Source organism: Vidua chalybeata, chromosome 12 (genome assembly GCF_026979565.1).
Source record: "Vidua chalybeata isolate OUT-0048 chromosome 12, bVidCha1 merged haplotype, whole genome shotgun sequence".
Lineage (NCBI taxonomy): Eukaryota > Metazoa > Chordata > Aves > Passeriformes > Viduidae > Vidua > Vidua chalybeata.
Genome location: NC_071541.1, coordinates 12,630,374 through 12,657,373, shown reverse-complemented (window position 1 = coordinate 12,657,373; position 27,000 = coordinate 12,630,374). Strand labels below are relative to the sequence as shown.

At 38.7% G+C, this 27,000-nt stretch overlaps 1 protein-coding gene across 1 annotated transcript in view; it reads right to left on the bottom strand.

The window, feature by feature from the left end:
• IL17RD (interleukin 17 receptor D) overlaps positions 1-26,606 on the bottom strand; it is a 42,646-nt gene extending 16,040 nt beyond the window's left edge. The window contains exons 1-3 of the mRNA XM_053954148.1: positions 26,570-26,606; positions 4,225-4,282; positions 880-1,005 (exon numbers count right to left, since the gene is read on the bottom strand). Of these exons, the coding sequence (XP_053810123.1) occupies positions 880-907 (28 nt within the window). The 5' untranslated portion in view covers positions 908-1,005; positions 4,225-4,282; positions 26,570-26,606. The remainder of the gene's footprint in view (positions 1-879; positions 1,006-4,224; positions 4,283-26,569) is intronic.
• Positions 26,607-27,000: the final 394 nt, after the last annotated feature.

The following is a 27,000-nucleotide window of genomic DNA, read 5'->3' as shown; positions in this document are numbered from 1 at the left end:
TTCCACCACCTCTTCTGGTTTACTAGTTTTCACAGGTTTGTGTGTTTTGATTAATGTTTTATAATTTTGTAGAAGATAAAGTGTTGCCAAACATGTTCTTAGCATTCATGGGACAAAAGCACTATTTGTCCTTACACGAAAGTGCCCAGTTCCCATGTTACCCGAGATGCCTGAACAGCAGTTCTGTCCTCAAACTGTCCAAAGGATTTACCTCTGGGGATCACAAGGAAGAACACCAGGCTTTGTTTCCCATGGATGTTTGATTCATCCAGTCTGCAGCTGAACATTACCAAATGCCTTCAACTGCACAGTTCTGCAGAATTCAGTGGAATTTTCACAAATTCTTTTAAAGCCCAGAATTAAGTTTCTTAGTGGAAATGGATTTCTGCACATCCTCAATTCTGGACACTACTGCACTAGTGGGCAACAAGGTACTTCCAGTGACATTGAATAATTGAGGAATACTCTTAATCACCAGACCTGGCATGGAAACACATTAAAGTTGTATCTAATCTGTGATTAGATAATGTTTTCCACCTGTAACCTTTTAAGTGTATCAGGAACTAAACTCAATCAATGCCACTGAAATGCACCAAAGCCTTAGGGCAGAAAATGAAACCAGGGACAGCTGCACACTTCTGAAGAACAGAAATTCACTAAACTGGGATAGTAAAAAACAGTGTATGACTGCAGAGAACATCCTAGTTTTAAGGGTGTTTTTGAAGCAAGCCAGAAAAAATAGGAGCTTTGCAAAGGTGTTAAGAATTCCGTTCTTCTTAGGCAGTTTCCATCAATGATTCCAATTTAATTATTTGACTTAATACCTATGAGCACAAAGTTATTACCAAACCCATGAGTCCATTCCCCTCTAGAACTTACCAATGGCATTTGCTGTCCAAAGAATCATCACAGCCACCTGCTCCTGGCAAGCAAACTGACTGATAGTGATGTTCTGCACATCTCCAATCACGTGTCTTCCCACTGAACTCAGGTAAGGAGTGCAGTCTAAAAATACAGACAAACAAACACTTTAAGAAAAACATTCTAGCAGACATAAATCCCCTAACATGTCTTCAAGACTGAGCAAAGTAAAATTACCAGTGCATTATTTTTTACAAGGACTACACAGCAAATCTAGATGAAGTTTTTGTCTCAAGACCCAAAAGCCCACAAAACTTCACAAATCATTGAGCACAACCACTCCCACTGGTTGCCAACCCACAGTTCACAGGACTGCCAAGGATATTACCAGTTTATACCACCAGTGTAACCTGTACCACATCATGTGCATTGGGACTCCCAAAAGAGAACAACTTCTCCTTGTAGCTGTTCAAAATAATTTGAAGAGTGACATTAATTTTGTTCATATACAGTGCTCAAAGCAAGAGAATGTTGGTCAATGATCAGGCACATATGAGAACAATAAACCATGTGAAACTTGAGAACTGCTCAAGAAGTGCTTTTAACCACGATACTGCTTGATCCTGACCACAAAGAACCTGCTGCTTAAATCCATCTCCTCTCTGCCTTCCACTCTGCAGCCACATCCCTACAGACCACTTAACTGCCACTGCATTCACTCAGGACTGGTTTTGTCTTGCTATCCGCACAAAATGCAGTGTATTCCCTAAAATTACAGTGCTGCAGCTATAGCTTTAATCAAGAAAACAAAATATAAACAAAAGATTCCTGAGTTTGTTGTTGAAATTGTTCTTTTTAAAAGAAGAAAACAATCCCAAATTTTATTACTTTTAAAGCTTTACAATATTTAGGCTCATATTTTGTGGCAGGAAGAGAAGTAGCAGGCAGGGAATTCACTAGTTCTGGAGCACAGTATACATGAAGATGGGTGTGCAAAAATAAACATTCTGTTTCTGAACTAGTGAAATAACAAAATCCAGAAGAAATTGATCAGTAGATTGTATATTACTGACTGATGATTAATTTAAAAAAAAGTGAGATAATTTATGTGCTATATATTCATCTATAGAGAGCTTGTAGACAAGAAAAATGAATGAAAAATCAAGCGCTATGATATGCCAGTACAGGAAATCTGAATTTAATTCAGAGGTGTGATCTTAAAGGCAAGGAAAGAAAAATTATTAACTGTAAAGGAGATTTAGAAAATGGCTTTTTACTATGAATAACCATGGCAAGGGGTCTTTTCTATGACTGTCACAGACATAAGAATGGAACACTCTACAACTGCCCTTTACAAAAGCTGGGTGCTTGGTACTGACTCCACTGTTTGTAGAGTTCAGTTGCTAAGAGTGAACTCAGTGACAGCATGAACTTCCTCTTAGAAGGATGGAGGATCTCTTTCAATGGAAAGTTTGAAGTAACTGGCTTTTGCTAGGTCTGTATCTAATTAATAGCAAGCCCAAGATTTTGGATCCTGGTTACCAGAATTTTATGGTCAAATGACAATTTGCCAAAATGGAATATAGCACAAATGCCTGAAGTCTTACTGCAAGTCACTGATTCACAGTCATAAAGAACAACAGTTTTAGGAAGAAAATAGCATGGATAAATCACACTTTTTAGGAAACCACTTCTTTTACTTGAATACAAGTGACATACTAAAAAATCAGACATTTCTTTTTCACCTGAATAAATAATCTAACCAACTAATTTAGCATCATAAAACACAGTTTCCTAGAGTTGCTCTGTGGCAAGATAAGAGCCTTTAAACCACAGCCAGCAAGTCAAATTTTCTCTTGTGCTGGCTTATTAAAGGTAAATACATATTTCCATACCATGTGAGCTCTTTAGTCTTCCTATCAGCAAACTCTTTTCCTAGTCCTGCAGAACTCAAATAACTCCTTTGCCCAGGAAGCACACAGTGCCAGCAGAATTGTGGATTAATACTTCTCATTGGTTAAACACAGTTTCTAGTGCCAGAATTAATGGAAAAAACATGACACACACTGGAATTTAAACAGACTTATTGTGTTAACTAAATGTGGGGATCCCTGTTCTGACTGGTACCATTTCCTAGTTTTCCTTATGTAGATAAAAGAAAAATACTTCTTTTGTAGTGGCCACCTACATCTTGTACAATCTGACACTCTTAAAATTTGCGCATTTTAAGTATTAAGATCAAATTAGATTAAAAAAATTCACAGTGAAGGATTGCAAATTCAGGAATTAACATGAAAATAGAGCAGCAAAAGGATGATCAGAATGGAACAAATCACTATTGTTAGATTTCCTGATGCATGCTCTCAATGATGAAACTTTACCTACTTTCTGCATCTGAGGTAATTTCCTTGGGTAAGCAGAAAAAACACCTATGACTTGCACTGGCATTAAAACAAACATTGTTTTAATGTAAATTAGGACCTTGTCTTGACTGTACATTGAGTTTATACATGATGGCCACTAGCTGCCCACATAAGGATAAATTCTTAATGTAGTTAGCAGTCCTGCTTTGACAACTAGACAGCAAAGATGATAAAACATCTAAAATAACCCCCAACAATAAGACAGAGCCATTTAGCAGATGCTTGAGGAGGTCTGAAGTGTTACTGCTCAACCTGTTGACCACTGTTACTGTGCCAGAGATTACTTTGTTCTCAGTTCAGCTGCAAGCCACACCAGAGCTGCTACAGCTCTGAAAGCACCTGTCTGCACTGCAAACGTGGCCAGCAGTCTTCCCTTGGCCTGGCCCTTGAAGACTGTAGCTCATGAAAGGCCCCCACTGATTCAACTAAATGAAAAGAAGCTATTCAATATTCATATTCAATATTAATCCTTGCAAAGACTTTTGAAAATATATTACCTGTCTACAAATACAAACTAACACATTTTCTACCTCGAGAACCACATTATGCCATCTTCACCCAAAATTACACATCAGAGAAAAGCTTCAAAAAACTCAAAATAATCGTTCCCTATGTCCTTGTGTGCACTGAATCTTTCAGTGACTATATTTTTCACAGAATAAAATAATTTTCTAGAATGTTCCAGTCAAATACCAGGCAAATTATGTAGGCCAACCTGAAAGACAGACTACTACAAATTGTTAGATAGTTTCATTATCAGTGAGACACAGAAGAACGTCTACAAGACCCAGCAGACACAAATTTTCTAGATTTTAAAATTATGTCAATATTGAGCAGCTTATGCCATTCTTACAGCCATTTTAAGAGCCATGTTGCTATATATTGACAACTGTGATGGAGTCCTTGATTTCTGTGAATATAGTGCAGATTTTTAACTTACTGTCATATTTAAAGGTGATGTTGAGCAGTCCATTGTTCTTTGTGACTGATGGCAGCCCCTGTAGAGGAAAAACAAAGATATGGAAAGTCTGAATGTAGTATTTGCATGAACACATGAAATTGTGGTTGAAGTAGTATGATCTGCCCAGTAGATGGGAATCACAGAAGTTTATTTTTGGGAGAAAATTATGTGACATTCTCAACTTCTACCATCTAGGTGAATTGTGTATGTACAAAAACCATACCTTTAATCAAGGTTTAATGATGAACCAAGTTGGGTTCTCCAGGACAAACAGGGTGCAAGAGAAGAAAGAGAAGGGAACATCAGCCAAAGAGCTGTTTTCTACTCGCAGCCATGAAAAAGAGCATCAGAAGTTCCAAGAGAGTGACACTGCAGAAACCCATTATACTACCTCAGACACCCTTTTCTTTTATCAAATACTGTTAAAGCAGATACTGCAAACTGAAGACCAACCAGAGAACTGCTCTGCCAGGGAGAAATCCGGGTTGGTGAGTCTGCTGTCTCTACTCTACTTAGAGAAAAGAACTTTGGCCCTCAGACATGCAATACCTTCCCCTTCAGAAAGCACTGAAATTGTTTTGAAACACAAAATGTAGCATCACCCTCACAAGACACCAAGCTGAAAACTTGAATACTGATTCTTATGGTACAATATCATTCCCTGAAAGGCAAAATACATCATATTTACCATTAGCTTTAAAATAATACCACCCATTTACACAGAATTATATCTGGGTTCACTGCTACAATGCAAACAGCAAAACTCATCAGTACAAAAGGCCTGCAGCAGTAATGAGATGTTGTCAGGATCAAGCCTGAGCACTCCCTGTGTGTCTCCCCACCGTCAGACCCAGGGATGTGCAAAGAAAAACAAGGGAGGAGTTGTCAAGCTAAAAAAAACCTAAAACACTTCCTAAAGGATGAAAGCAATTCAGACTTTGATAGCACTGTTACAAGTTAAATTTGTAAACTCACTTTCTTCTTAGGTGGCTTTTAATTGCTTAAGTTTGATTTAGTTTGGCATTGAACCAGCTGTTATACAAAAAAGCTTCCTGAAACAGGAAGGAGTCTTTCTTTTCAGTTGTAACTTTTCTATTAATACCTGTTCTAGTCTGACTCACTTTCTGTATCTCTAATATTTATTAAATGTCATTCAACTTACAGCAAAACAAAGACATTATTTATTTGTTTAAAAAATCACAAAAAACTAACTACTGACTTTTTATAAAGGGAGATAACCCATCAAATCAACTGATATTTGTCTTCCTTTTGTCCTAGACTTGAAGTTTTGGGAGACATAAATTTTACTAAACTCCACAGAAAATTAGCACATGTATTTTTATTCATTAGGTAGGATTTTTATATGCTATATTAAGATAAAAAGGCAACACTTCTCCTTTTATTGCATTTCTACTGGGATTATGGTGACATAACAAAATATGTAACAGCATTAGCATCAATAAATATACTACAAGCATTGACAATTTAGATGCAAAGACAGACATAACATAAGCCAAACTCTGCTGAATTTATGCAGCACATAAGACTTACTAGTGGCAAAAAATTTGCTCTCAAGTGTAGAAAAGGTACAAAAACGCTGCAGTAATTAGTGAGAGAAGTAATTAGGGTCATGCTAAAGTATTGAATTAAATAACTGTTATTTTAGTTTAAATTAAAACAAGTAAGCTACTCAGATAATTTCATCATGCTCAACTGCAGTATTCATCCCTCAAGGACTTATTGCTGTGAGTTTAAAAATATATTCTTCCAGGAAGCATTCCCTTGGTTTTGAATTAAAGCAATTGTGCTATTTAGGGGGCTTATAGCTAGGAGAACTTGTTTAGAGCATCTTACTTCAAAACTATAAATTCTAATGTTATGGCCTCAGGGCTCTGAATTCTTAGCTAATTGTCCTGCCATGGGAGGGGGGTTGGAATTAGATAATCTTGAAGGTTCCTTCCAACCCAAACCATTCTGTGATTCTATCATTAATTAACCAAGAACATTTGTTGAATTTCCATTTGTTTAAATGAATTTATTCTGAACTTTACTAGAAAACAATTCTTTGTGTCCTGGAGCTTTTCCTACGAAATCCCGGTGGTCTACATATTTCTCTACATGTGGACTGAGAAGAAATACATAGGAAAGAAAACAGCCAAAACATCTTTTCTGAAGAACTCTAGACCAGCGATCTTTGAACAGATAATCAAAGTTGAAATGCACACATATTAAATTACAATAACCTTATTTGTCAAAAAGCTGGGGGAGCAGAGGAGGCATTAGCCACATTAAATGTCACATTATGTGTACTCAAAGCACAGAACTCCACAGAAAACATGATAAGCTAAAATCCAAATCTTGCATCTGTACTGGCCAAGCGAGCCAGGAAGAATTTCCATCACACACCTCAAATCACAGAGATCAATGCTGGATCTGTTCCTCAATCTGTATAAACAGCCTGAACAATTAAGGCTAAGATCCCCAGATATCCCAAGTCAGCACAGATCTAAATGAGACCAATGCACGTCATCTCCTGAAGAATGAACAGCTCATTTGGATGTTCTAGGCATGTACAGGCATTTCATTTTATTTAAACATTCAACTTTCAACATGAAAGAGCACAAGTATTAATAAAAGACAAAGAGTATTATGTTAACCTCTCTTCTTGTTTGTTTATATTTTTCTAATACCCAACCCCCATTTATAGTAACAGCTCAGTAATGAAATGCACTTATGACAACTCTCTCACCCATTACTAGGCCAGAGAGGAACAAAGTTAGGATTACATATCCAGAAATAAAGCCAAAATGAAATTTGTAACCACAAGAACTAATTGTGCCTCCAAGAGAAGTTAAATTTAACTAATGTCTGCCACCAGAGGCATAAATTAAATACAGTTGAATTAAATGAAAACTCTGTTTGATTTTACTGAACTTTTCCCTCTTCTTTTTAACCTAGAACATAGAGTATTTCATATCTGAAAGAAACATCTATTTTTTATATCTGGCAATTCCTGCCAGAGATAGCATTGGTGATAGAAATGGATGTGATTTCGGAATAGTTCAATAACTAATCTTTATTACAAACAATATTGAAATATACTCCAACATTTCTCTGTTGAGCAAACACTCATTCAAGAAAGCCAATTTATGTGTGACTAGGTACTGTCAGGCCACTTGAACATAAATACTGGGAAACAGAGAGAGATGCTAGCACTAATTACTGCAATCTGGTAAAGGAGGTAGGAAATCACTGCCCCTCAAGCACAGCCTTGTGCAGCAGACCAAAACAGTAATCATGATTCATCTTTCATATGTTGTTCATCAACACACACATGGTCCTAATTTCACACTCCCATGAGGCAAACTGAAGGGACAATTGTTTTTGAACTTTAGCATCAAGATGAATAATCAGTGTTTATCATACTCATTGCTCAGTAAAACAAGGGCTTTATATTTGACATCTGCTCTTCTTGTTTCAAAGCTCTATTGATGCTTTCAACCAAGTAAAAATATTTTCTATTTCTAGAGTCATCAGTAAAATGATCAATTATCTGTATTATTTAGCCTGCATTTTGAATGGCTTTCAAGAGCATATAACAAAATACATAATCCATGCTGATGTTTGCTATGTAAGTTGTGTGTACTCCATTGACTGCAGAATGAATTCTAAGCCCCGGGTGGATGGGTTTGTGCTGTTATTACTTATAAACTTGGTATGATGACAACTGCAAGCAGGAATTTTGTTCAGATTTACCTCTTTATATATATATACACATATATATTCCTGCACTGCATGCACAAATTATGGGTATAGCATTTTAAAACACCCCTCAGTGACACGGTAGAAATAAGTTTTAAGTGAATTAAAGTGAATTAATGCAACAGACTTCTTGGTGCCTATTTAATATTTTAAAGAGGAACCTAGACTCTTCTAAATAGTTTGGTTTTAACTTCTTTTACTAAGTTGGCATTTTTTGTGTTTTTTCTTATGTAAGTAGCATCATTTACATGAAGCTCACAGATTTTGGCTGGTTCTTTGTTGGTGGCTATTTAGTGTTCCACTGCTTATCCACAGCCACTGCACACAAGTTCAGCTGCAGAGGAGCTGAATGTGTCTTCAGAGAACCTCAAATTCAGCCTGAGACACCAAAGGCAAAGCACTGCTTTTACTTCATTGTAAATAAAACATTGGATGGGAAAGAAAAAATCACTTGTGAGCATGAAGGAACATAGAATAATAGAAGTGTTTAGGCTGGAAAATACTTTTAGATCACTGAGTCCAACCACCAGTGATGGCTTTATGGTTGACTTCCTACATTTTGTAATTACATTTTGTCTGGACAATCCTTCTGCCATTGACTAGATATGGTTTTCTCAATGTCCTCCTATCAAAAAATATATTGAATTGAGCAGCTGCTGCCTTAAATCCCATCAGGGGAGGAGTGGTCCAGAAAGGTATTCATGGATACTCATTTCATGGGGTCTTTGGAGATTTTTGAGGTGAAACATGCTGGCTGAAGAGCATCAGCCACAGCATATCCCATCTGAACAAAAGAAAACAGAAAACCTACCAAACCAAACCAGCAAAAATGCCTTTCCATTATGCCCTGTTCCTGCCTGCTTTAGTTTGTATTTTTAAAAGGCAGTGGAAGGTTATCTTACATGAGTCTGTCTGACAGAGCAGTGAGAAACCACTGCAAGGAGAAACACTACAAGAAGTATTTACAGCACAGCTCTTTGGATGCAACACGGCTCCGTGCAGCTGTTCACTGAAATCATGTGAACTGGTTTCTTTAAGGAACAGGCAGTTAGTAGGGGCACAACTTAACAACAAAGGAAGCAAGTTTAATCTACACTGTTCACCACCTATGTGAAAATCTTAAATCTCGGAGTCAAACTCAGGAATTTAATGTAGCAAAGCATGGCACAGAATGGGCATTATCAGCTCTGATTTCTCTCATGCAATTTGAAAGTTTGCCCAAGAAGTTTTCTATTGTTTGCACTGCCACAGTTTATTTTTTCCAACATTCTTGTGCAAATAATGCTTGGTAAATTAAAAGCCTTCTCAAAACAATCAAAAAGACCCCAGAAATTAACAGAACAAATATTTTCAAATACAGCCCATTTCCTACAAACAATGCTGAAATGTGCTGGTCTAAAGATATTTGGACAAAAGCCAAAAGTCTGTAGCCAAAGCAGTGTTCTCTTAACTGTGGGACACGACCCCTGGCAGGAGAATTCCGAGAAAAGACGAGATGTTTGGGAAGGGGAAGGGGGAGACAAAGCAATGCCAAGACAGGTGCAGGAGAGGTGATTATGACTGGGAAGGAAGGGGGCTACAAGTGGTAAAGCTGCTTTTAGAGAGACCCAAGACAAATTAGTTTGAGAAACACTGACTTGTACTCTAAACAACAAACAGAATAACACATATCTGAAATAACAGAGAATAAATTAATGAAAGCTATAGTGGAAATTTACTGCTTAACACACTGCACAGCACACTGTCAAATCAGCAAGCTGACTATTCCCCTCATAGAGTGTCTTTCTTCTTCTGGTAGGAAGCTATCCACAACCTCAGTAAGCCCACAGAGCTCCTCACACTTACTGGAATGATTGCATGAGCACTGAATTTTAGCTTATGCCCAAGCACTTTTAAACTAACCTGTCCATGAAACAATTCATTCATTTTATTGACTGTGCACTTACTGTGCACACGGAGCCATAAGCTGAGAGGCACAGTCTTTGTGTCTCATAAAGATGTTGAAACACAGAAGACAAAGAAGAAAATGTTTCAAGAAGTGACTGAAGCATGATAGATCAATGGATATATGTTATTTATATTAACATATATATCATATATATGGGTATGTTAATTCATTCCTTTTGCTGACCATATTAAGAAATTATGTAGCTTTCAGAGGACAGAACACCAGGGAAAAAAGAAAGCAAAGAAAAATACTTCAGAGTTACAAATTGCATCTTTCAAGATTTTATGCACATAAAGGTTTGCTACTTCTCCTAAATGAGTGAGATTCCAAGTGAAACAAATCCAAAAGTAAAGTCTTCGCCTTTAAAGCTGAGCAGATGCAACAGCACCTGGAAAACAACTAAAGGAGCTTATTTCCAAAATCACAAATGGTCCCCTAACAATTTTTTGCTGCCAAATTCCTACCTTTCAATCTGGAAAGTCCTCGCACAAGCTCTTCATTTGATTTCAGTTTCATCCAAAGGAACAGAAAATCTGTAAAAGTAACTAGCACTAACTTCATAGGTCAGTTTTAAGCTTCAGCCAGAACACAATTCACAATTGTGTCTAATTCAGGGTGGGTTTTTCACTCTTCATTTCTCAATATAATGCCAAAGTGCACATACACACACAAAAAATCGCTTGGGAAACTGTCATCAAATGTGCATTAACTGCTTTATTCATAACTGCTTGACCAACAGAAAATTCTAATCTGAAATCTACTGCAATGTTGGACATTTTCATTGCAAACAACTTCAGAGCAAGCAGACTACAAATACTCTATTTGCAGTACAGGGCAGGTTTATCCAATTTGTAACTTCTGAAAATGGTAAAAACAGCTGTTTTCAAGGAAATCTTTAAAGCAGAAAAAAATCACATAAAGGCTGGAATATGAAAAATTTGACATAGCACATCTATTTTGTTTTGGTGTATTCAGACAATGTTTCCTCCCAGACACTTCTCCTGTACTATTTGAAAGTCATTGAAATTCTTTGAGTTTGTCATCAGAAAACATGAAATGCATGTTCTTAGAAAGTTCACTTTAGCTCTTACTTCTATGAATGAAACACACAGGCACAAGTACAGAAAGTATTACATATTCACAAGAGACCATGACTGCAAAGAATATTAATGTACACTGGTTTTGTAGGACCAACATATAAATAGCCCAAAGCCTTGACTCAGGAGGATGTGGTGGCTAGGTACTTTAGCAATAACTGCACTGATTAAAGTGCCACAGAACTCATCAAACTTTTAAAGTAGATAGGATTTGGGATTCTTCCATCTTAATCCCTCCCTTTGAAATAACGCAATTATTTTGGACATAAAAACCTATTCTTAGGGATTTAGAAACACAGAATTGTTTAGAAACACACATTCATCCATGAGATTTTAAAACTGAATTCACAAGCAGTATGGTTCTAGTCCAGGAACAACCAATGATTTACTTGCCAAACCCCCATGTTCTAGCTTTAAAGAATCATTTACCATTCCACCAATAGTGTGTGTAATACTTCACATGAAACTTGTTTTTACAGAAGATGAAGCCAAAAAAAAATTTCCTTAAAATAACACAAGCATCTCCTCCCAAAGTTCATATCCTTGTGAGCTACAGAACTTAAAAAGCCTTGGGCAATGAGAAGCCAGGACTTGAAATGTGATAGGCATCTACTGAAGTGGCAATGAAAATTGCCTTTGGCACTAAGTTCACCATCAGGGGGACACAAGAAGTGCTACATTTATTCCATACACAGCCACGTTACACATTTTGCTCATCAGAAGTGAGGGGCAGGCTGCTGCAGTCTCTGAACACACCAGCATGATGGCTGATCCAGACTTTTGTACTGTGGATGAGCAGAAAAAACCAGCCAGAAAAATGGAGGGGCCATTGTGTCAAACACAATGACCAAAAATACTTTTGGGTTAGAAGTAAATGTTCATGTACATCAACTGTGCTAATAAAACCAATTACCTTTCCCTACAAATCCTAGGAAGAAATCAGGTACTCCTCCCTTTCTTCTCTCCCCTCAGTTAATGGACAAGCTGCAGGCAGACTCAAGCCTCAGCTGTGCTGCCTTTCCCTCAGCTGTGTAATAGAGACAGGCTTTGGTTCTTTTGCTGCTCTGCTTTTTTACTCCTACCTCCCAAAATCTCTGCCAAGAGAGATTCTTACTGCTGAACTATGCACTTTTAGGAAATAATTCCTTCTCAAAGCCTCTGTCTAGTCCAGGTCCACAGAGAAGATGAAAATTGCTCCAAGCTTAAGCAGTAATACATTGAACAGAGAGGATTAGAAGGTCCAGTGCTTGCTGAGCACTGAAGTACATGGCTGAACTTCAGAGACACAGGCAGATACATTTGGTGGCTGCAGATTTAAAGTTTTGGCTGCCAGGGAATTTTTACACCCCTGGTTACCCTCCATGGAGTACAGCCATCATATCTGCAGCCAAAAAAACTCTATTTGGAAGTGTCAGAAACATACACAAAGCTGCACAAACACTTCTTGCTCACCTGAAGGATACTTGGAAGAAATAGTAGTAAAATATTCCAACTATACCAGCCCGTCTCTGCAGGCAAACTGGAGCTCCCCCACTTACAGACAAGTAGGAAAAGCTCCACCAAATAATCAACATCAGGAATTTGAACACAACAAAATAAAACCATCCAAAACACAGCTTTCTGAGGAAACATTTGTGAGAATGTTTCTGAGAACTGCCAACCTTGAATAAAGTTCACCTCGTGATTCAACCACTCCTTCACACTGAAGAGTTTGTGCCATCAAGATTCTTGAGGCTTTTCACAATGAAGAAAGGGATGAAGAGAAGACAGAATACATTCAAATTTTCCTGTGTGCTCATCTATCTTCAGTACTTGAATTAAAAAAGCATTAAGTATTGCTAAATTTTACAGTTTAAAAAAAATCAGGGAAATACGTGTGTTTTGATTATATCTGTACAGGCAAACTCTTTAGGCATTCTGTGCTATCAAGTCCCATGCAGTGTTTAACTGCTATAAAAGGGAATTTAGATACAATATTTAAAAGAGAGCTTTTAGATTTGAAATGGGACTGACACTCCAGTCTGACTGCATTCAGTTTCCACTACTGAAAATCATACCCTATGGATAACCCACTTTATAATACACTTGATCGAGTTAAACACTTCAAGAGATCCATTTTTTCCTGGGTATTTCATGTTAAGTGCTTTTGGAAGTTGGCCAAAGCAAAGGTTACACATCCTACCTGTATGGTACATGGCCAGTTCATGACTGCCCTTTTCATACTAATTAATACAGTACTTGACATGAAATGTGATATCTGCTAAAGCACTGACACACCTGTACCACAACCTGCTTGGGCTTTAAATTACTTCATTGGTGCCATTTGCTTAACTACTATTTAACCTCTTGCAAGATTTCCGTTCTAAATCTTTTTCTAGAACATCAGAACACTTTTTGTTCTTGTATTATTGGTTAAAATTGAATTATCTGATTAAAAAAGCAACAACAACAACAACAAAAATCCCCACAAACCCATGGCAAAGAAAATCTACATCTTGAGAACATTAAATTTTTCAGTCAAATCAAATTTTTTGAAATTAAAAATTTCAATACTCACTAATAAATAGTAATAGGAAATCATTGTGGGAAAAATTACACTAACATTAAAATCAAATGTCTGAGGTACAAATGCAGGCTTGGCATATGGATCTGTTCTGTCATGGCTTACTCTGACAAGATGCAGGAAAGGTACAAAGTCAATTTAGCCTCAGGAAAAATACCCCTGCTGTGCTGCACTAAAGAAATACCTCTGGTTTCCACACAAGCTGCAGCAATAAGATCCAGATTCATTCCACAGTGTCCTTACAAGTCAGAGGAGCCTGCAAGGAGGGTATCCCAAACTGTCATTTCACCCATCTCACTAAAATTATGAAAACATAGAAATAAAAAAAAAAATCCTTTTAGAACCCCACATCGAGCAATGAGCTGCTCAAGTAAGCCCAGCACACAAGAGGCAGGTTTCAGTTCATGTCCTTCCATGATACTCACAGTAACTAACAGGTTTCACAATTAATCCTTACATTAAACTTGTCTTCAAAAGGTAGAAGTGCTTTGTTTTTACTTACAGATTTAATTAATTATTTTTAGCCTACACCTCAGATAATAAAACTTTTCCAAACTGCCCAAATTAAGTAATAAATCTTCACCCTATTAAGGCTTGTTTCCTATTTTGTGTTCCTGCAAAGCTGAAAAAAATTCCACACATCTGAGTAAATTACTTGATGTAGGGTTGAGTATTTCAGAATGTTAATACATGATAAAGATAAAAATTCACATCTTTTTGCTGCTGGTTTTCATGTTTCCTCGACAAACATGTCCATTTAAAATGTAGTTAATTGAAATGCTTTAAATACTTCAAAACACAGAGCTATTTAAGTACTATGTAACACATGAAAAACATCCCAAAATTTCTGCTGCTTGAAGTTTCCATTAATAGAATTACAGTCCATGGATCTCACACTTTATAATACATTTGAAGGGGAGACAAGCTGAAGAAATGCACTGAGCTGGAAGAACCCAACCAACACACAGGAATTCACACTCTTATTAAAAACCCAACCAATTACAAACACAAAGCTCTGAGCTTTGAAGCAGTTTGGCCACTGCACAGCAACTCATCAAATTGCTGCTTACTTGGCACCCAGAGGTACCTGAATACACATTTCTACTATTCCTTCTGCCTTGAAAAGGTAAGGGATCAAGACTGAAATAAAGAAAATACGTGACATTAATAAGTAGTATCTGCCCATAAAATACTATAAGGCAAAAAAACATATTTGAAAAAGCTTATACTCTTCTTAAATATTCTATTACATGGATATTCACAGTGATTTTCCTGAAATCAGACACTTTCACCCTAGACCATAGACTGAAGTGATTTGAAATGGAAATATTTCCTGTCCACTCACTGCCAGTTTCTGTTCCCAGAGTGATATAACAGATGACATCCAGTACAATATATTCTTTTATTAACCATAAATTTGAGCCTGCTTTAGGGATTTGAAGTGTTCAGTTTCATGCTGAAAAAATGTAACGTTATCCACAGACCATCAGCATGTGTAACAAAAACAGAGCCACAGGTTATGTGACTTTGATCAAATTATGACAAAATTTCATCTGAATTTAAAAATGTTTGGAAAAGCAATTACACTAATTGTTTAACCTTTTCTTTTTAAAGATCCATGCACAATATCTGATGTTTTTCTGCAGGAAGTAGTCACTTCTAAGAAATGAAGTCTCTTTACAGAATGACAATGAACAAGTTGTCTTCTGGAATTCATCTTATTTAAGAAGCCAGAATGCAATGTAAGTTTTAAGATAGCATTTAAATAGACAGATTAAAAAGTCAAATTGAACCTGTGTTTCTCACAAACTTTCCCTTGACTTCTTTCTATCAACATTAAACTGAACTTATATACATAGCTAATCCTAAAACACTGAACAGGAAGATACAAAATGCAATCACATTATTGTAGTAAATTGAGAAGTACATCCAAAGATCAAGTTTCACTTCCAGTAGAAATTATAGCTTTTAACAGGAATACTACTTGGATATATTTGCAAAATATATACATGGAAACAATTTTTTTTTTTTTGCAGTAAAACCTTACCACAGTGGGAGGAGAGGGAGAAATCACACCTAGAAATCCAAGTCAGCTTGTCACAGACAAGCACATAGATAAACTACTGGAGCTTCAATGGTTGAATGAAATATAATAAACAATAAATAAAATATGTAAGCCAAATGCAATGTGGTTACACTGAGCAATCATCATACACAGCAACCAGCATTGTTAGACAATATTGGATGTTATTCTATCATTTATCTGGGGCTTTGATTCTTACATTTACTGCCAGAAGGTAATAAAAAGAAACTTCTGTCGTTGCAGCTCATTCTTTAGTGAGCTGAATGTCCCATTTTCAAACCTCTGCATGACATTTCACGGCCAGTGGTCCTTAATGAAAAAGAACCCCAAAAGTGAATGGCATGATTACTGAATTACTCTTACAAATGCAACTATAAGGAGAAACCTAAGCTATCCCAACTTGCATTATTCCTAGCTAATGAATAAAAGATAAAGGTTTTGTTTCCTTTGATGTTCTGAAGAAGCATGGAAAAATAACTTTTCACCTGTTAAAGGTCTGGCTGAGTTAGGTGTTTGTTTTTTCTTTTTGTTTCTTATTTTAACTCTTTTCATACTCAACCTTTTCCTCCTGTCAGAAGGTAAACGAAGCTAATTATTAAACACCACCAATGTAAGTTATTCAAAACAGAGAATTAAACAATAAAGCAAAGTTGTAACTATGCAAGAGATAATTTTACTGGTTCTTTGAAAAGTATCTTAGCTAAACCTTTTGTAGTAAACAACAGAAAAAGCAAAACCTTAGATATTCTTTCATAACTAAAGCATAATTTGTGAAGCAGTACCAAAAGACCTCAGATAAAATTTTGACAGAGTAAACAAAATGAAAGCTCCTTATAATGGGGAACAATCCTCAAGTGTACTCCCTAACTACAGAAATTTGCTCATGGACACTGTAGTAATAAGAGAGGCTGTCTTTAGAGCAAGGTAAGAAAAGAGAGAGTTAGCAAGACCCAAGGGGTCGTTCTGTAATTTTCGTGGTAAGCTGACCAAATTCCATTCACAAACTCTAGGCTGGCTGGTGAAGTGCCCCCCTTGGGTTACAAATGAATACACCACTCTTCATTTCCTGGCAGGAAGGGTTGGATAGCGTTACCATGAGCTCTGTATTCCACCATGCAGTTGGCTGCATTTCAACAGATGCTGAAGTGATTTCTGAAACATTATCATCTTCTTGCTTGTGAAAATCTCACTGGTAAATAAATGCTCGTATGAAAAATGTTGAATAATTTATATGCTCATTATACTAACCTCAAACTCTTTTGATGAGATACCTTTAAAAGAGTATCTAAATTAACACAACTTAAGGGTGGGAATGTTAAAAACATCTGAATAGCTACATGGAACCTAATCACAAAAATAGCCTGGGGATTTCCTGACTCCCCTGTCCAGTTCCTCTGCCTCCATTAGTTCACCAATTCTGAACATATACTTAACATAAATGCATGGGGACCTCATTTTATCCATGTCATTGAAATTACTCCAGTTGTGAAAAGGGGAAAAAACAAACAAAACAAAAAAAGTAGGGATACTTTCAATTCAAACTGCTTTAAAAATGTGATTTAGATTGCAGCTCACGAATAGGTGCATTAAAGCAGGTGGGGAGGGAAAGGCAAACAGCAACAGCGAAGTGGGAGGAAACAGAGAGGAGTGAGAGTTTCACTAACCAGCTTCACTGCTGAGTCAATATAAAAACAAATCTATACCCCTGAGCCACAAAAGAGAAACTCCATTGCAAGTTAATAGGAGTTAGGGCACTCCACTCTTTTGCAGAATCCTTCTCCAAGCTTTTAAGGGTCTGCTCACACTTATAGGGTGAAGCTTAAATCACCCATTTACACCCCGTGCCTCTCAAACTTCAAGGCCAAGCCCAGCACAAGCTTGAAAACTTTGCCAAAAAGATTTGTGATTCAGCAATGCCCCCTTCCCACACCATATTTAAAGTTCATCCAGACAGAGCACCCTTTATGCTCAGCAAAAATTGCACAATTTGCCAGTTTCAACTTCCACCCTTGTTTTGTTACCACTGCCTACAACTGGGGGCAAGCCTAGACAGGAAGATAAAACTGATTCCCATAGAAACTGGAGGAATAGGAAGCAGTGCAGGCAGGCTTTACAAGGGCTGGGAGACAAGATACAAACAAGATACTAACAGCTCAGACAGAGGAAAAGAATGGAAATCTTCATTGGCTGGGCAGCTGTAACCAAAGTTACTCTGGTACATTTGAGGAGGAATAAAAACCACAGACTCATTAAGGTTGGAATCCAGGAAGATTTTCCTGCGGGATAAACAAATGAAACAAATGTACAACTCCACTCTACAAGACCACACTGCATGGGCTGTTCCAGGATACACCAATGCAACAGTGACACTGAACACAGCAACGATCAGCAAAGCCCAAGCAGCAGACACTGCCCTGCCAGCCAGTGCCCAGCTATGGGCCAGCTGTGCTCCCAGTCCTGCTCCTGCTGTTCAGCTGCACTTTGGGGTGGCTCTGTGCAGCACTGCCCCTGCTGAGGACAGCACCCAAACCCTGCCCACGCGGGATGCCCTGGGGAAAGTGATGTGCACGGTGAACTTGTGACCTCTGTCACCAGCAGTGGCATCCCCAGGGCCACCAAGCAGCAGGCAGAGGAGAGGTTTGCAGCACCCAGCTCCTGCATGGAGTCAGCCCCAGCAGCCCCAGCCAGGCAATCCCACAGCATCAAGCCACTTGAAGAATGAAAGAAAACCCCATCAGAACAAAAGTCAAAGTGTTGCCACTGATTTTAATAGGTAGGGTCTTAGCTCTTTAAACAAAAGAGCCAAATAAAGCCAGAAAGAAATCCCTTAATTTTCCATGTTTGAAAGGAAAACAGATCGGGGTGTTGTTTCTACAAGCAGACGACAGAGGCCTGCTTGGAATTTGCTTAAATCACTAATATAAAAAGATCATGTGACTGTTGTAAGATTCTAAAGCTGTTGGGTTTTTTATGCTTTCTGATTCCAGACCAGTCACACCTGGAATTACATGGGTTTAATTGCACAGATGATAACTTAAAATTTTAACAATTTAGAAGATTAACTGTTTGGATCTAAACATTCTCATATTACGTTTTCTACGAGCTACACTTACTTCACATATAATTTTAACCTGAATTATTTGGAAAAAAAACCCTTTCTCTTATAGCCTGTAAAATTAAGGTTTTAAAAAGGGGACTTTCAGAAATGAGATTACTCTTCAGTATTTTACATACAAATAGCTGAAACTTCAGTATAGATAAGCAAACACAGAACAAATTTTCTTTCATAAATACCAGAATTCAACCCAGCAGCCTCCTCATCTTGGAATTCCATAACTTTTAAAGGAAAATATTAGAAAACATATGGAAATATTATTATGCTATAATTAGTAAACTCAGGAAAATAATTTTTATAAAGGTAGGGTGAACTTTAAACATCAATATGAGTTTGGGATTTAGTTTGGAGAACTAAAATCCTCCATTTGAAAATACAAAGCAAAGTTAATTAGTTTGAGCAAAGAGGGCTCTTGCAAAGTGTTCTTAGAAAGGATCACCTTGAATGTGTTTGATGCTGAGGCGATGCCATAACTTTTCTTCACACAAAAGCAGTCATCTACAGAGCACAACCAGATGTTAAGTTTTCTTTTCTAAGTTTCTGTAAACCTCTGTGACCTCTCTCAAATTAAAAAAGGGAATAGCATTTTTAAAGCCACAGGAGCTATAATTAGTGAAGCATTCTAAGGATTTTCATTAATTCATAGCCAGCCAACCAGGAATTTTCCCACAGCCGTATACAAAAAAAAAGTCAGGGAAGTCATTGATTGCTTGGTTGGATTTGAATGTAGTCAGAAGTAAGATCAGAAATACCTAGTCACTCCCACTGATATAAGTGTGAAGAACACAGGCAAGGTCAGAAATTAAAATCTAAGTCTGCCCACCAACCATGAGGAAAATCCAGCAGGGCCATATAGCAGGGGGTATAGAAATGGTTATTACCCACAATTTTGTGAGATAAAGGATCATATGGCTAGATCATTACAAATCAGTCATTTGGAAACCCAAGCCCAGAATGTGCAGCTCCAAGCAGATCTGCAGGCCTGTCATGTCCTTCAGACAGCAGCCTCAGAGCTGATTGATGTTGTGCAGTTGTTGTAATGTTCACAGCAGCTCATGGCCCTCACACACATTTATGGAGCCCTTTGAACTCCGCACGCTCCTGAACAGCCCCTTATTGTTCCTGTGAACCCAGGAACGGCACACAGGGAGCTCCGACCTTGCGTGTGAGATGCTCTGAACACAAAGGCTGGAGGAAACAGAAGGGCAGATTTCGGCAGCAGCGCCCTCCAAGAGCCCCGCAGCCCCGCGATGTGCGCGGGCAGGAGGGAGGGACAGAGCCCCGGGCAGGAGGGAGGGACAGAGCCCCGGGCAGGAGGGAGGGACAGAGCCCCGGGCAGGAGGGAGGGACAGAGCCCCGGGCAGGAGGGACAGAGCCCCGGGCAGGAGGGAGGGACAGAGCCCCGGGCAGGAGGGAGGGACAGAGCCCCGGGCAGGAGGGAGGGACAGAGCCCCGGGCAGGAGGGACAGAGCCCCGGGCAGGAGGGACAGAGCCCCGGGCCGCTGGAGCGCTCTTTCCGCGCTGCCACCAAAGGCTGCACCAGCCCGCGCAGGGAGCAGCGCTCCGCAGGCACCGCCGAGTGCTGGCACAGCTCCAGAGGCACGGATTTGACTCCCATCGGTCAGAGACACACAGTTCTGGTTCTCCTCAATCAACGGAGCACACATCTCAGAGTTTATGCTTTCAGGGATGATACCTGCTGTAGCATGGAGTCCCCTAGGACAAAGCTACCTCTCACATTTATTTGGGCTCACTGGAGCATTACTGATTCGCCCCAAAAGCAGATTTACTCTCTTGCTGAATAACAGCCCAATAATATTGTAACAGCCTTCAAGAGAGAGAATTTCAGAGAATACAGTATCTCTTGGAACATTTATCAGTGCTGATGCCTGATGAAACTCTAATCCAAGCTTTCATTATTTTTAATAATCAAATCAAACCTTGGGAGAACAAATCCCAACCTGCACACGTGATTTTCCTCACACTCCTAGAATCTACCTTGCAGAGATGAGAGGTGACAGGAGAACAACGTACCTTTAAAATCCATAAACGCTGTCTTGGACATGACACTGAAAGTACAATTTACTAAGAGAAACAAGTTGAAGCACGTTAAAATACACATTTATACCCTGGTTTGGCTGGCAGAATTTTGGCTAACCAGAGTGATAATACCTGTGTTTCTGTGGTATGAATATTGCAATGAACCTACCCATTACTGGCATATGCCTGTATTCACTACTTTACTAAGTATATATCTGGTCAAAGTTTTTATGATAAAATCCCATCGAAATATTGGGTGTCAGGATGTGCCACTCCTTTTGAGTAGAGCTGGGGAGGACAGTGAAAAAATTATAAAATTCAATAAGCATGAAAGGATAAAATCCTTTTTCAAGTTTGGACTTAAATTTTGACCTTTAAATAAAGTCTCACATTACCATAACCTAAAACCTAAAGTATTTCAGATGTCTTGACTGACCTAACATTATTTTAGGTTACTGTAATTAAACTTCCATGCAATCCTTTTTTATAATTCATATAGAGATAAGAATATAAAAAATAAGAATTCATATAACTCATACTACTTTTATGTGTTTTTTTCCCAGGTGTGATGTATTAATATTCATTTTTAAATATAAAAACAAGAATGTAAACACTGCTATAGGAACATCATCACTAACCTAAACTTTTAGAAAAAATGTATTTCAGATACACCTCATTATACTGGTAGCAGTAAATCTAAAATCAAAGCAATACACTTGAAAAAAAAAATCACTTTTAAAAACTAAAAATGGCATTCAAGCTCAAAAGTTCTGCAGGAATACTTCACACTCCTCTTGTTTGCTTCTAAAAACACATGCTAAATTTATGGGTAAAATTCAGCCTTTGAGCATAATTAAGCAGGCAAGCTCACATCAAAGCTTTGTTTCATCATCTTTAGACTGATGTGTTGGACAGCTGGTCCTTATTAAACACCCTTTAAATGTTGCAGTTTAAAGTAAGTAACATCCATGTTATATTAACATTACCAAATAATTAACTAAAGAAAAGCTAGTATCATCTAATCATGACAGCTTAACATCCTTTCACCCGTGGACTATAAAGTATTAATCTGTTAAAGCAAAACTTGTTCTTAAATAAATGTCTCAAGGTTTTAAATTAACAAATCTGATACAGCAGTTTCTATACTTGTACTTGCTCAAAAGCAGATTTTGAGGGGAAGTAAGGCAGGGAGTGGAGTTCACCATCTAAAGTAAGGGATACATTCTAGAGAGGAAATCAATTAAATCTGTAACAGTCCCAAGTGACTTCAACTGCAGAAACCCTGTTAAGTCAACAGCTGATAAATTATCATCATATTCAGATTGCCCAGTTTCAGGCAAACACATAAGGAAATACAGTTTTGTTGCAAACACACCATTTCGTTGTTAATACTGAGAGTTAGTTTCAATTACATAAACATATGCTTCCATATTTTTTCCTCTAGGTCATGTATTTGAATGCTCATTCTGAAAACACAGCATTAAACTGTAGAGCCTCACAGTTCCTGAGGAAACAGTCATTTGTGACTTTAAACATGAACATATTTATGCTACTTTGTGTATTTTTAAAGTCATTTAAATAGGCAGATTGTCATCAACACTTTTTGACACTAGAGTAGGAATGGGTCTCATTCTCTGCTACATTATTCAATAAATGAAATTCAAAAGAAAATCCCAAAACAAACCCTGGAGGGACCCTGAAGCCAAACTCTAAGCTAAACAAAAGTGATACAGATGCCTACCTGCATGACTGACCATGCCTGCAAAGCCTTGCACTCGACATGCTGCATTGTATCTAATCACAGAACACAGGAAGCTTTAAGTGACACATCTCATCAATTCTGAAATGCTATCACATTGTTCTGGATGCCAGGGAGAGAATCTATTGATTCTATAAATTCCCAAAAAAATGGCACATAGAGAACTGCTGGCATCTGGTCTGCAGAGCTTTAAAGCAGCTCTGGAACTGTCTATATATTAAAGAACACCCTGATGGCAAACATTAACACCTTCCACTATGCTCCATCTTAGGTCTGTCTTCTGCCCAATACCTTTTAAAATTTTTAAATAATCTGCAAGAGAAAATCTGGGTTTTTTAACTGTTGGAAAACAACATTAAATAGAAGGGAGAAATTGAAATTTTGGTGATTTCTTACCATTTTACAGGATGTTTTTCCTCCAAAATAAAGTTCCCAAAACATGTCCTTAGCTAGGAAAAGTACTTCTGTATGACCTAGCTCTGTGCCTGGTAGATTCCTAACTGTGGAGAAGTATAAGTCTACTTTGGTATGCTTCAGGAGATAAATGAAGGGACACAGCAGCATGAGCCTAAAGAATAATGAGGCAGGCAGAGCTCCCAGTAGTGGAGCAGTAGGACATCTTCAGTGTCTCTGCTCTGAAGTGAAAAGGAAATAGAAACTTCCTTACATAAAGAGCACAGAAGGGGACACAGGGAGTTTCAGGGGGAATGCACAGGAACAGAGCCCTCCAGTCTGTCTGAGCAGCTTTGCTTAGCAGAGCAAAGGAAGGTACAACTCTCTGCTAATAAGGAGGGGAGGGTTGGTAAAATGCTGGATTATTTATTCTTCCTCATCATACAGTCACATTAAATTTAAGCTTTATACTGAACACAGTTCAGTGCCAGGAACTTCAGAGGAATTAAACATATGAAAAAAATTACTCGTGTGTGCAGTCCCATTAGAATCTACAAAACAACTTGAAAGTAAAGTTGCTCATGTGTTTAACACCGAATAAATGAATCTGAAATATATTCAAATCATTCTCAGATCATACATCTGTCTTCTCTGTGCACCTCGTGGCTTGTTTATAGCATGAGGAAAATTCAGGGTCTACTTTTCCAGAATAGCTCCCCATGTGGACACACTTATTCTAGATTTAAAAAGGCCCTTCTCTGAACTACTTTTATTCTGGATAAAGGTATGCACATGAGGTCCTAAGATCATCCATATGGAAAACTACTTTGCAATACTATTCTACTTTAAGCAAATGTCTTCCCTAATGTGAAATAATATTAGGTATTGGAATACATCAAAATTCCTATTAAACATCAATTAAAGGAATCCTACACCAAGCAAAGTCAATCCAAATTCTACAATCCTGAACCCACTGAAATCTGATAATTCTTAGCCACAGTAATGTTAAGTTACTTGTCCTGGTATTAATTGCTTTCCTGCTACATGCATGTAGAGTTTGCAAGACAAATGCCAGTGTATTACCAGAGAAGATGTATAATACAGGTTATAAATATATTTTGTGATGGAAGTTGTAAAACAAACAAAAAAAATCACATTTAGAATGTGATTTAGTTTTTAGTTTTGAAAATGTTAGCTGTTAATAGTTTCAGAAGCTATGAATAAAGCCAACAAATACTTCCTTATCAAATTCTTTTAACCATAGTCCAGAAATATGCTCTCATTAAGTCAGTTTTTTACTGCTACAAAATATTGAGGATACTTAAACTGTATTTTGTACAGTAAAAGAAACTTGTGCATGTATGTATATTACCTCTGTGTGTATGGAGAAAAATGGAACACAGATTCTCAAAAATAACACTCAAATGATGAAAAAGAGATTCACCATAGGGAACTGCAATCCACATTTAAAATTTTAGCAGAGGAAAATACCCAATGTGCATGTATCTAAATGCACATACAAACCCAGCTAGCTACATTTTATTTCTCATTGAACAACCATTAAAAGTTAAATTATATACTTTTAGATTATTTATGCCCTTGAGAATTAGCTCAATTCAACCACTTCATTTAATGCAAACTAGACATTTTTACTTTCTCTATATAAAATGTTAGGATTTATTCATGCCCTTAACATACATTAATTAGACACTTCTTATAAATAACCTGCAATAAGAATAACTATTTGAATAGGATACAATTACTTAGGGCTTGTGTCTTTTCAATCAGTCAGTGTCCCTGCAGTGTTTAGAGTGGCAGAGGGGAAGTGGCCTGTGGTTAAACAGAGGAAATACCAAGGAATTTTAATAGAGCAAATAGTCTCTTTACTTCCTACAGGGTACTACTTCAAAGGCAGCCCTGCTCCAGAGCAGACAATGTGTTAGAGGGGCCATCAGTCATTTAATAGTATGTCAAGTCTACTCAAAACTTACATGCAGCCCAAGATAAATACCACATAACTGAGACAATGGGTACCATCCTGCAGTCATTACTCTAATAAATGCTGCCCTGCCTGCAGTACGGAGGCAATCACATGCAAGGGTGGTATTACAAAATCCGACCACAAAATTATAACTACACAATCAGACAAGGTATCTAATAAATTGGCTAGGGAAGTCTGAACTTGAAGCTGAAAATACAATAAAACCAGAAACTAGTGCCAAAAGCTAAAATGTTACATTAGTTGTGAGCAATAAAGACAAAGGGGGGGGGGTTATGCTAATTGGAAAGAATATAAGTTTTGCTGATTTAAAAGTCAGTCAAAATCATTGTATTAAAATAATTACATTCTGATAGATTCCTGTTTGACAAACACAATAACATTAATTATCTAAGTAAAAAAATAAATCCAGAACAAACTGCATCTGCATATTTCTATACAACATACATTAATTCAAGTGTACTACAAGTCAAGTACTGTGACTTGTAATAGTGATCATTTACTTAATAGAAGATGCAAAACTTGACACAAATATGCAGTGGTGTTATGAGCCTGTGGAGTACCCTGCCCATGTCTGGTGAAACACACAATAGACGTACTGAGCCAGAACATTTTATTGCAAATTCTGCTAAAAAGACCAAACAGGGGAGTCTAAACCTGTAACTGTTCCATCCAACACAAAGCTTTATCAGGGTTTGAAGTTTGTTTTTTCACGCTCTCCTTTTACATATTTCTCGATGCTCTCGCCTTTCTAAACTATGCCCTACAAACTTCTGAACTCTGTGTTGCAGCAACGTTCTCAAAGGATCTGATCTGAAACCAAGAAAATCCTTAGTGACAGTCTAACAAAAAGGAAAAGCAATGAAAGTCAGTTGTGTTCCCTCCAGTGTTCCCGGATCACCACGCTTCAACTAAACCTGTAACCAGACATCAGGCGAAAGGAAAGGAACAAACCAAAACATACAACTCAAAAGTTATTGAAAGTACACTTAAAAAAAAAAAAAAATGAAAAGCAATGAAAAGTCCGACAGCAAACAGCAGAAACGGGAACAAAAGGCAAAGACCAGTAACAAAACGTTTATCACCTTCCTCCCCTCTTCCCCCTCCCGTAAATTTCCTACATCCTCTGTATAATGATCAGGCCCGGAGCTAAGACCCCAAGCCGGCCTCGAATCATTAAAATAACAAAGCCCCAGCGATCGCTTTTATCCAGGTCGGCTCGGGAAGTGGAGAGCGCTGGTGGTAAAGGACCTGTTGAGTGACTTCTTCACACTCGCCGGCTACGAGCTGCCTCTCCCCTCGGCGAGAAACCCATAAACATCCCTTGCCGGGAAATGCCACCCTCTCTCCCGGCCGCAATTAACTTCCAGATGCAGAGCCCCGGGGCAGCGTTATTTGTTGCAGAAGTGTCCTCAGGGCAGCCGCTCCCTCCCTCCTTCCCGCACGCCCGGAGCGGCTGCAGAGCCCCGCGGAACCCCGCGGATCTCCCCGCGCCTTGCGAGAGCCCCGTGGCCGCCGCGCTGCCTGCGCGGGGAGCCGGCAGCACCGCGCTCCGCTCCACTCACCCGCCCTGCGCACGCATCGGCCGCCGGGCCCCTCCTGCCGCCGGCTGCTCCTGCAGCGAGCCGGGCACCGCCGAGACAGGCGGCGAGGGCGAGGAGCAAGGAGCCGAGCTGCAGCCCCGGTGCCATGGTCCGCAGCGAGCCCGGCGCGGGCGGCGGTGCTGCCGCCGGGTGCGTGCCGCTGTGCCGGTCCGTCGGTCTGTCCGGGTGTCTGACTCTGTGGCTGTGTGTGCATGCGCGCCCGGCGCGGGGGCGGGGGGTTCGCCCGAGCCCCGGCCCCGCCGCCCCCGCCCCGCTCCAAACGGCAACAATGGGAGGGAGCAGAATCCCTTCCGGCTGCTTTGCTTTGCTTTGCACCCTTCCCTTCCCTTGCCGGGAGCCCTCAGTCCGCGGTGCCTCCCCGCTCCCCGGGACACCTCCCCGGGCTGCTGCTG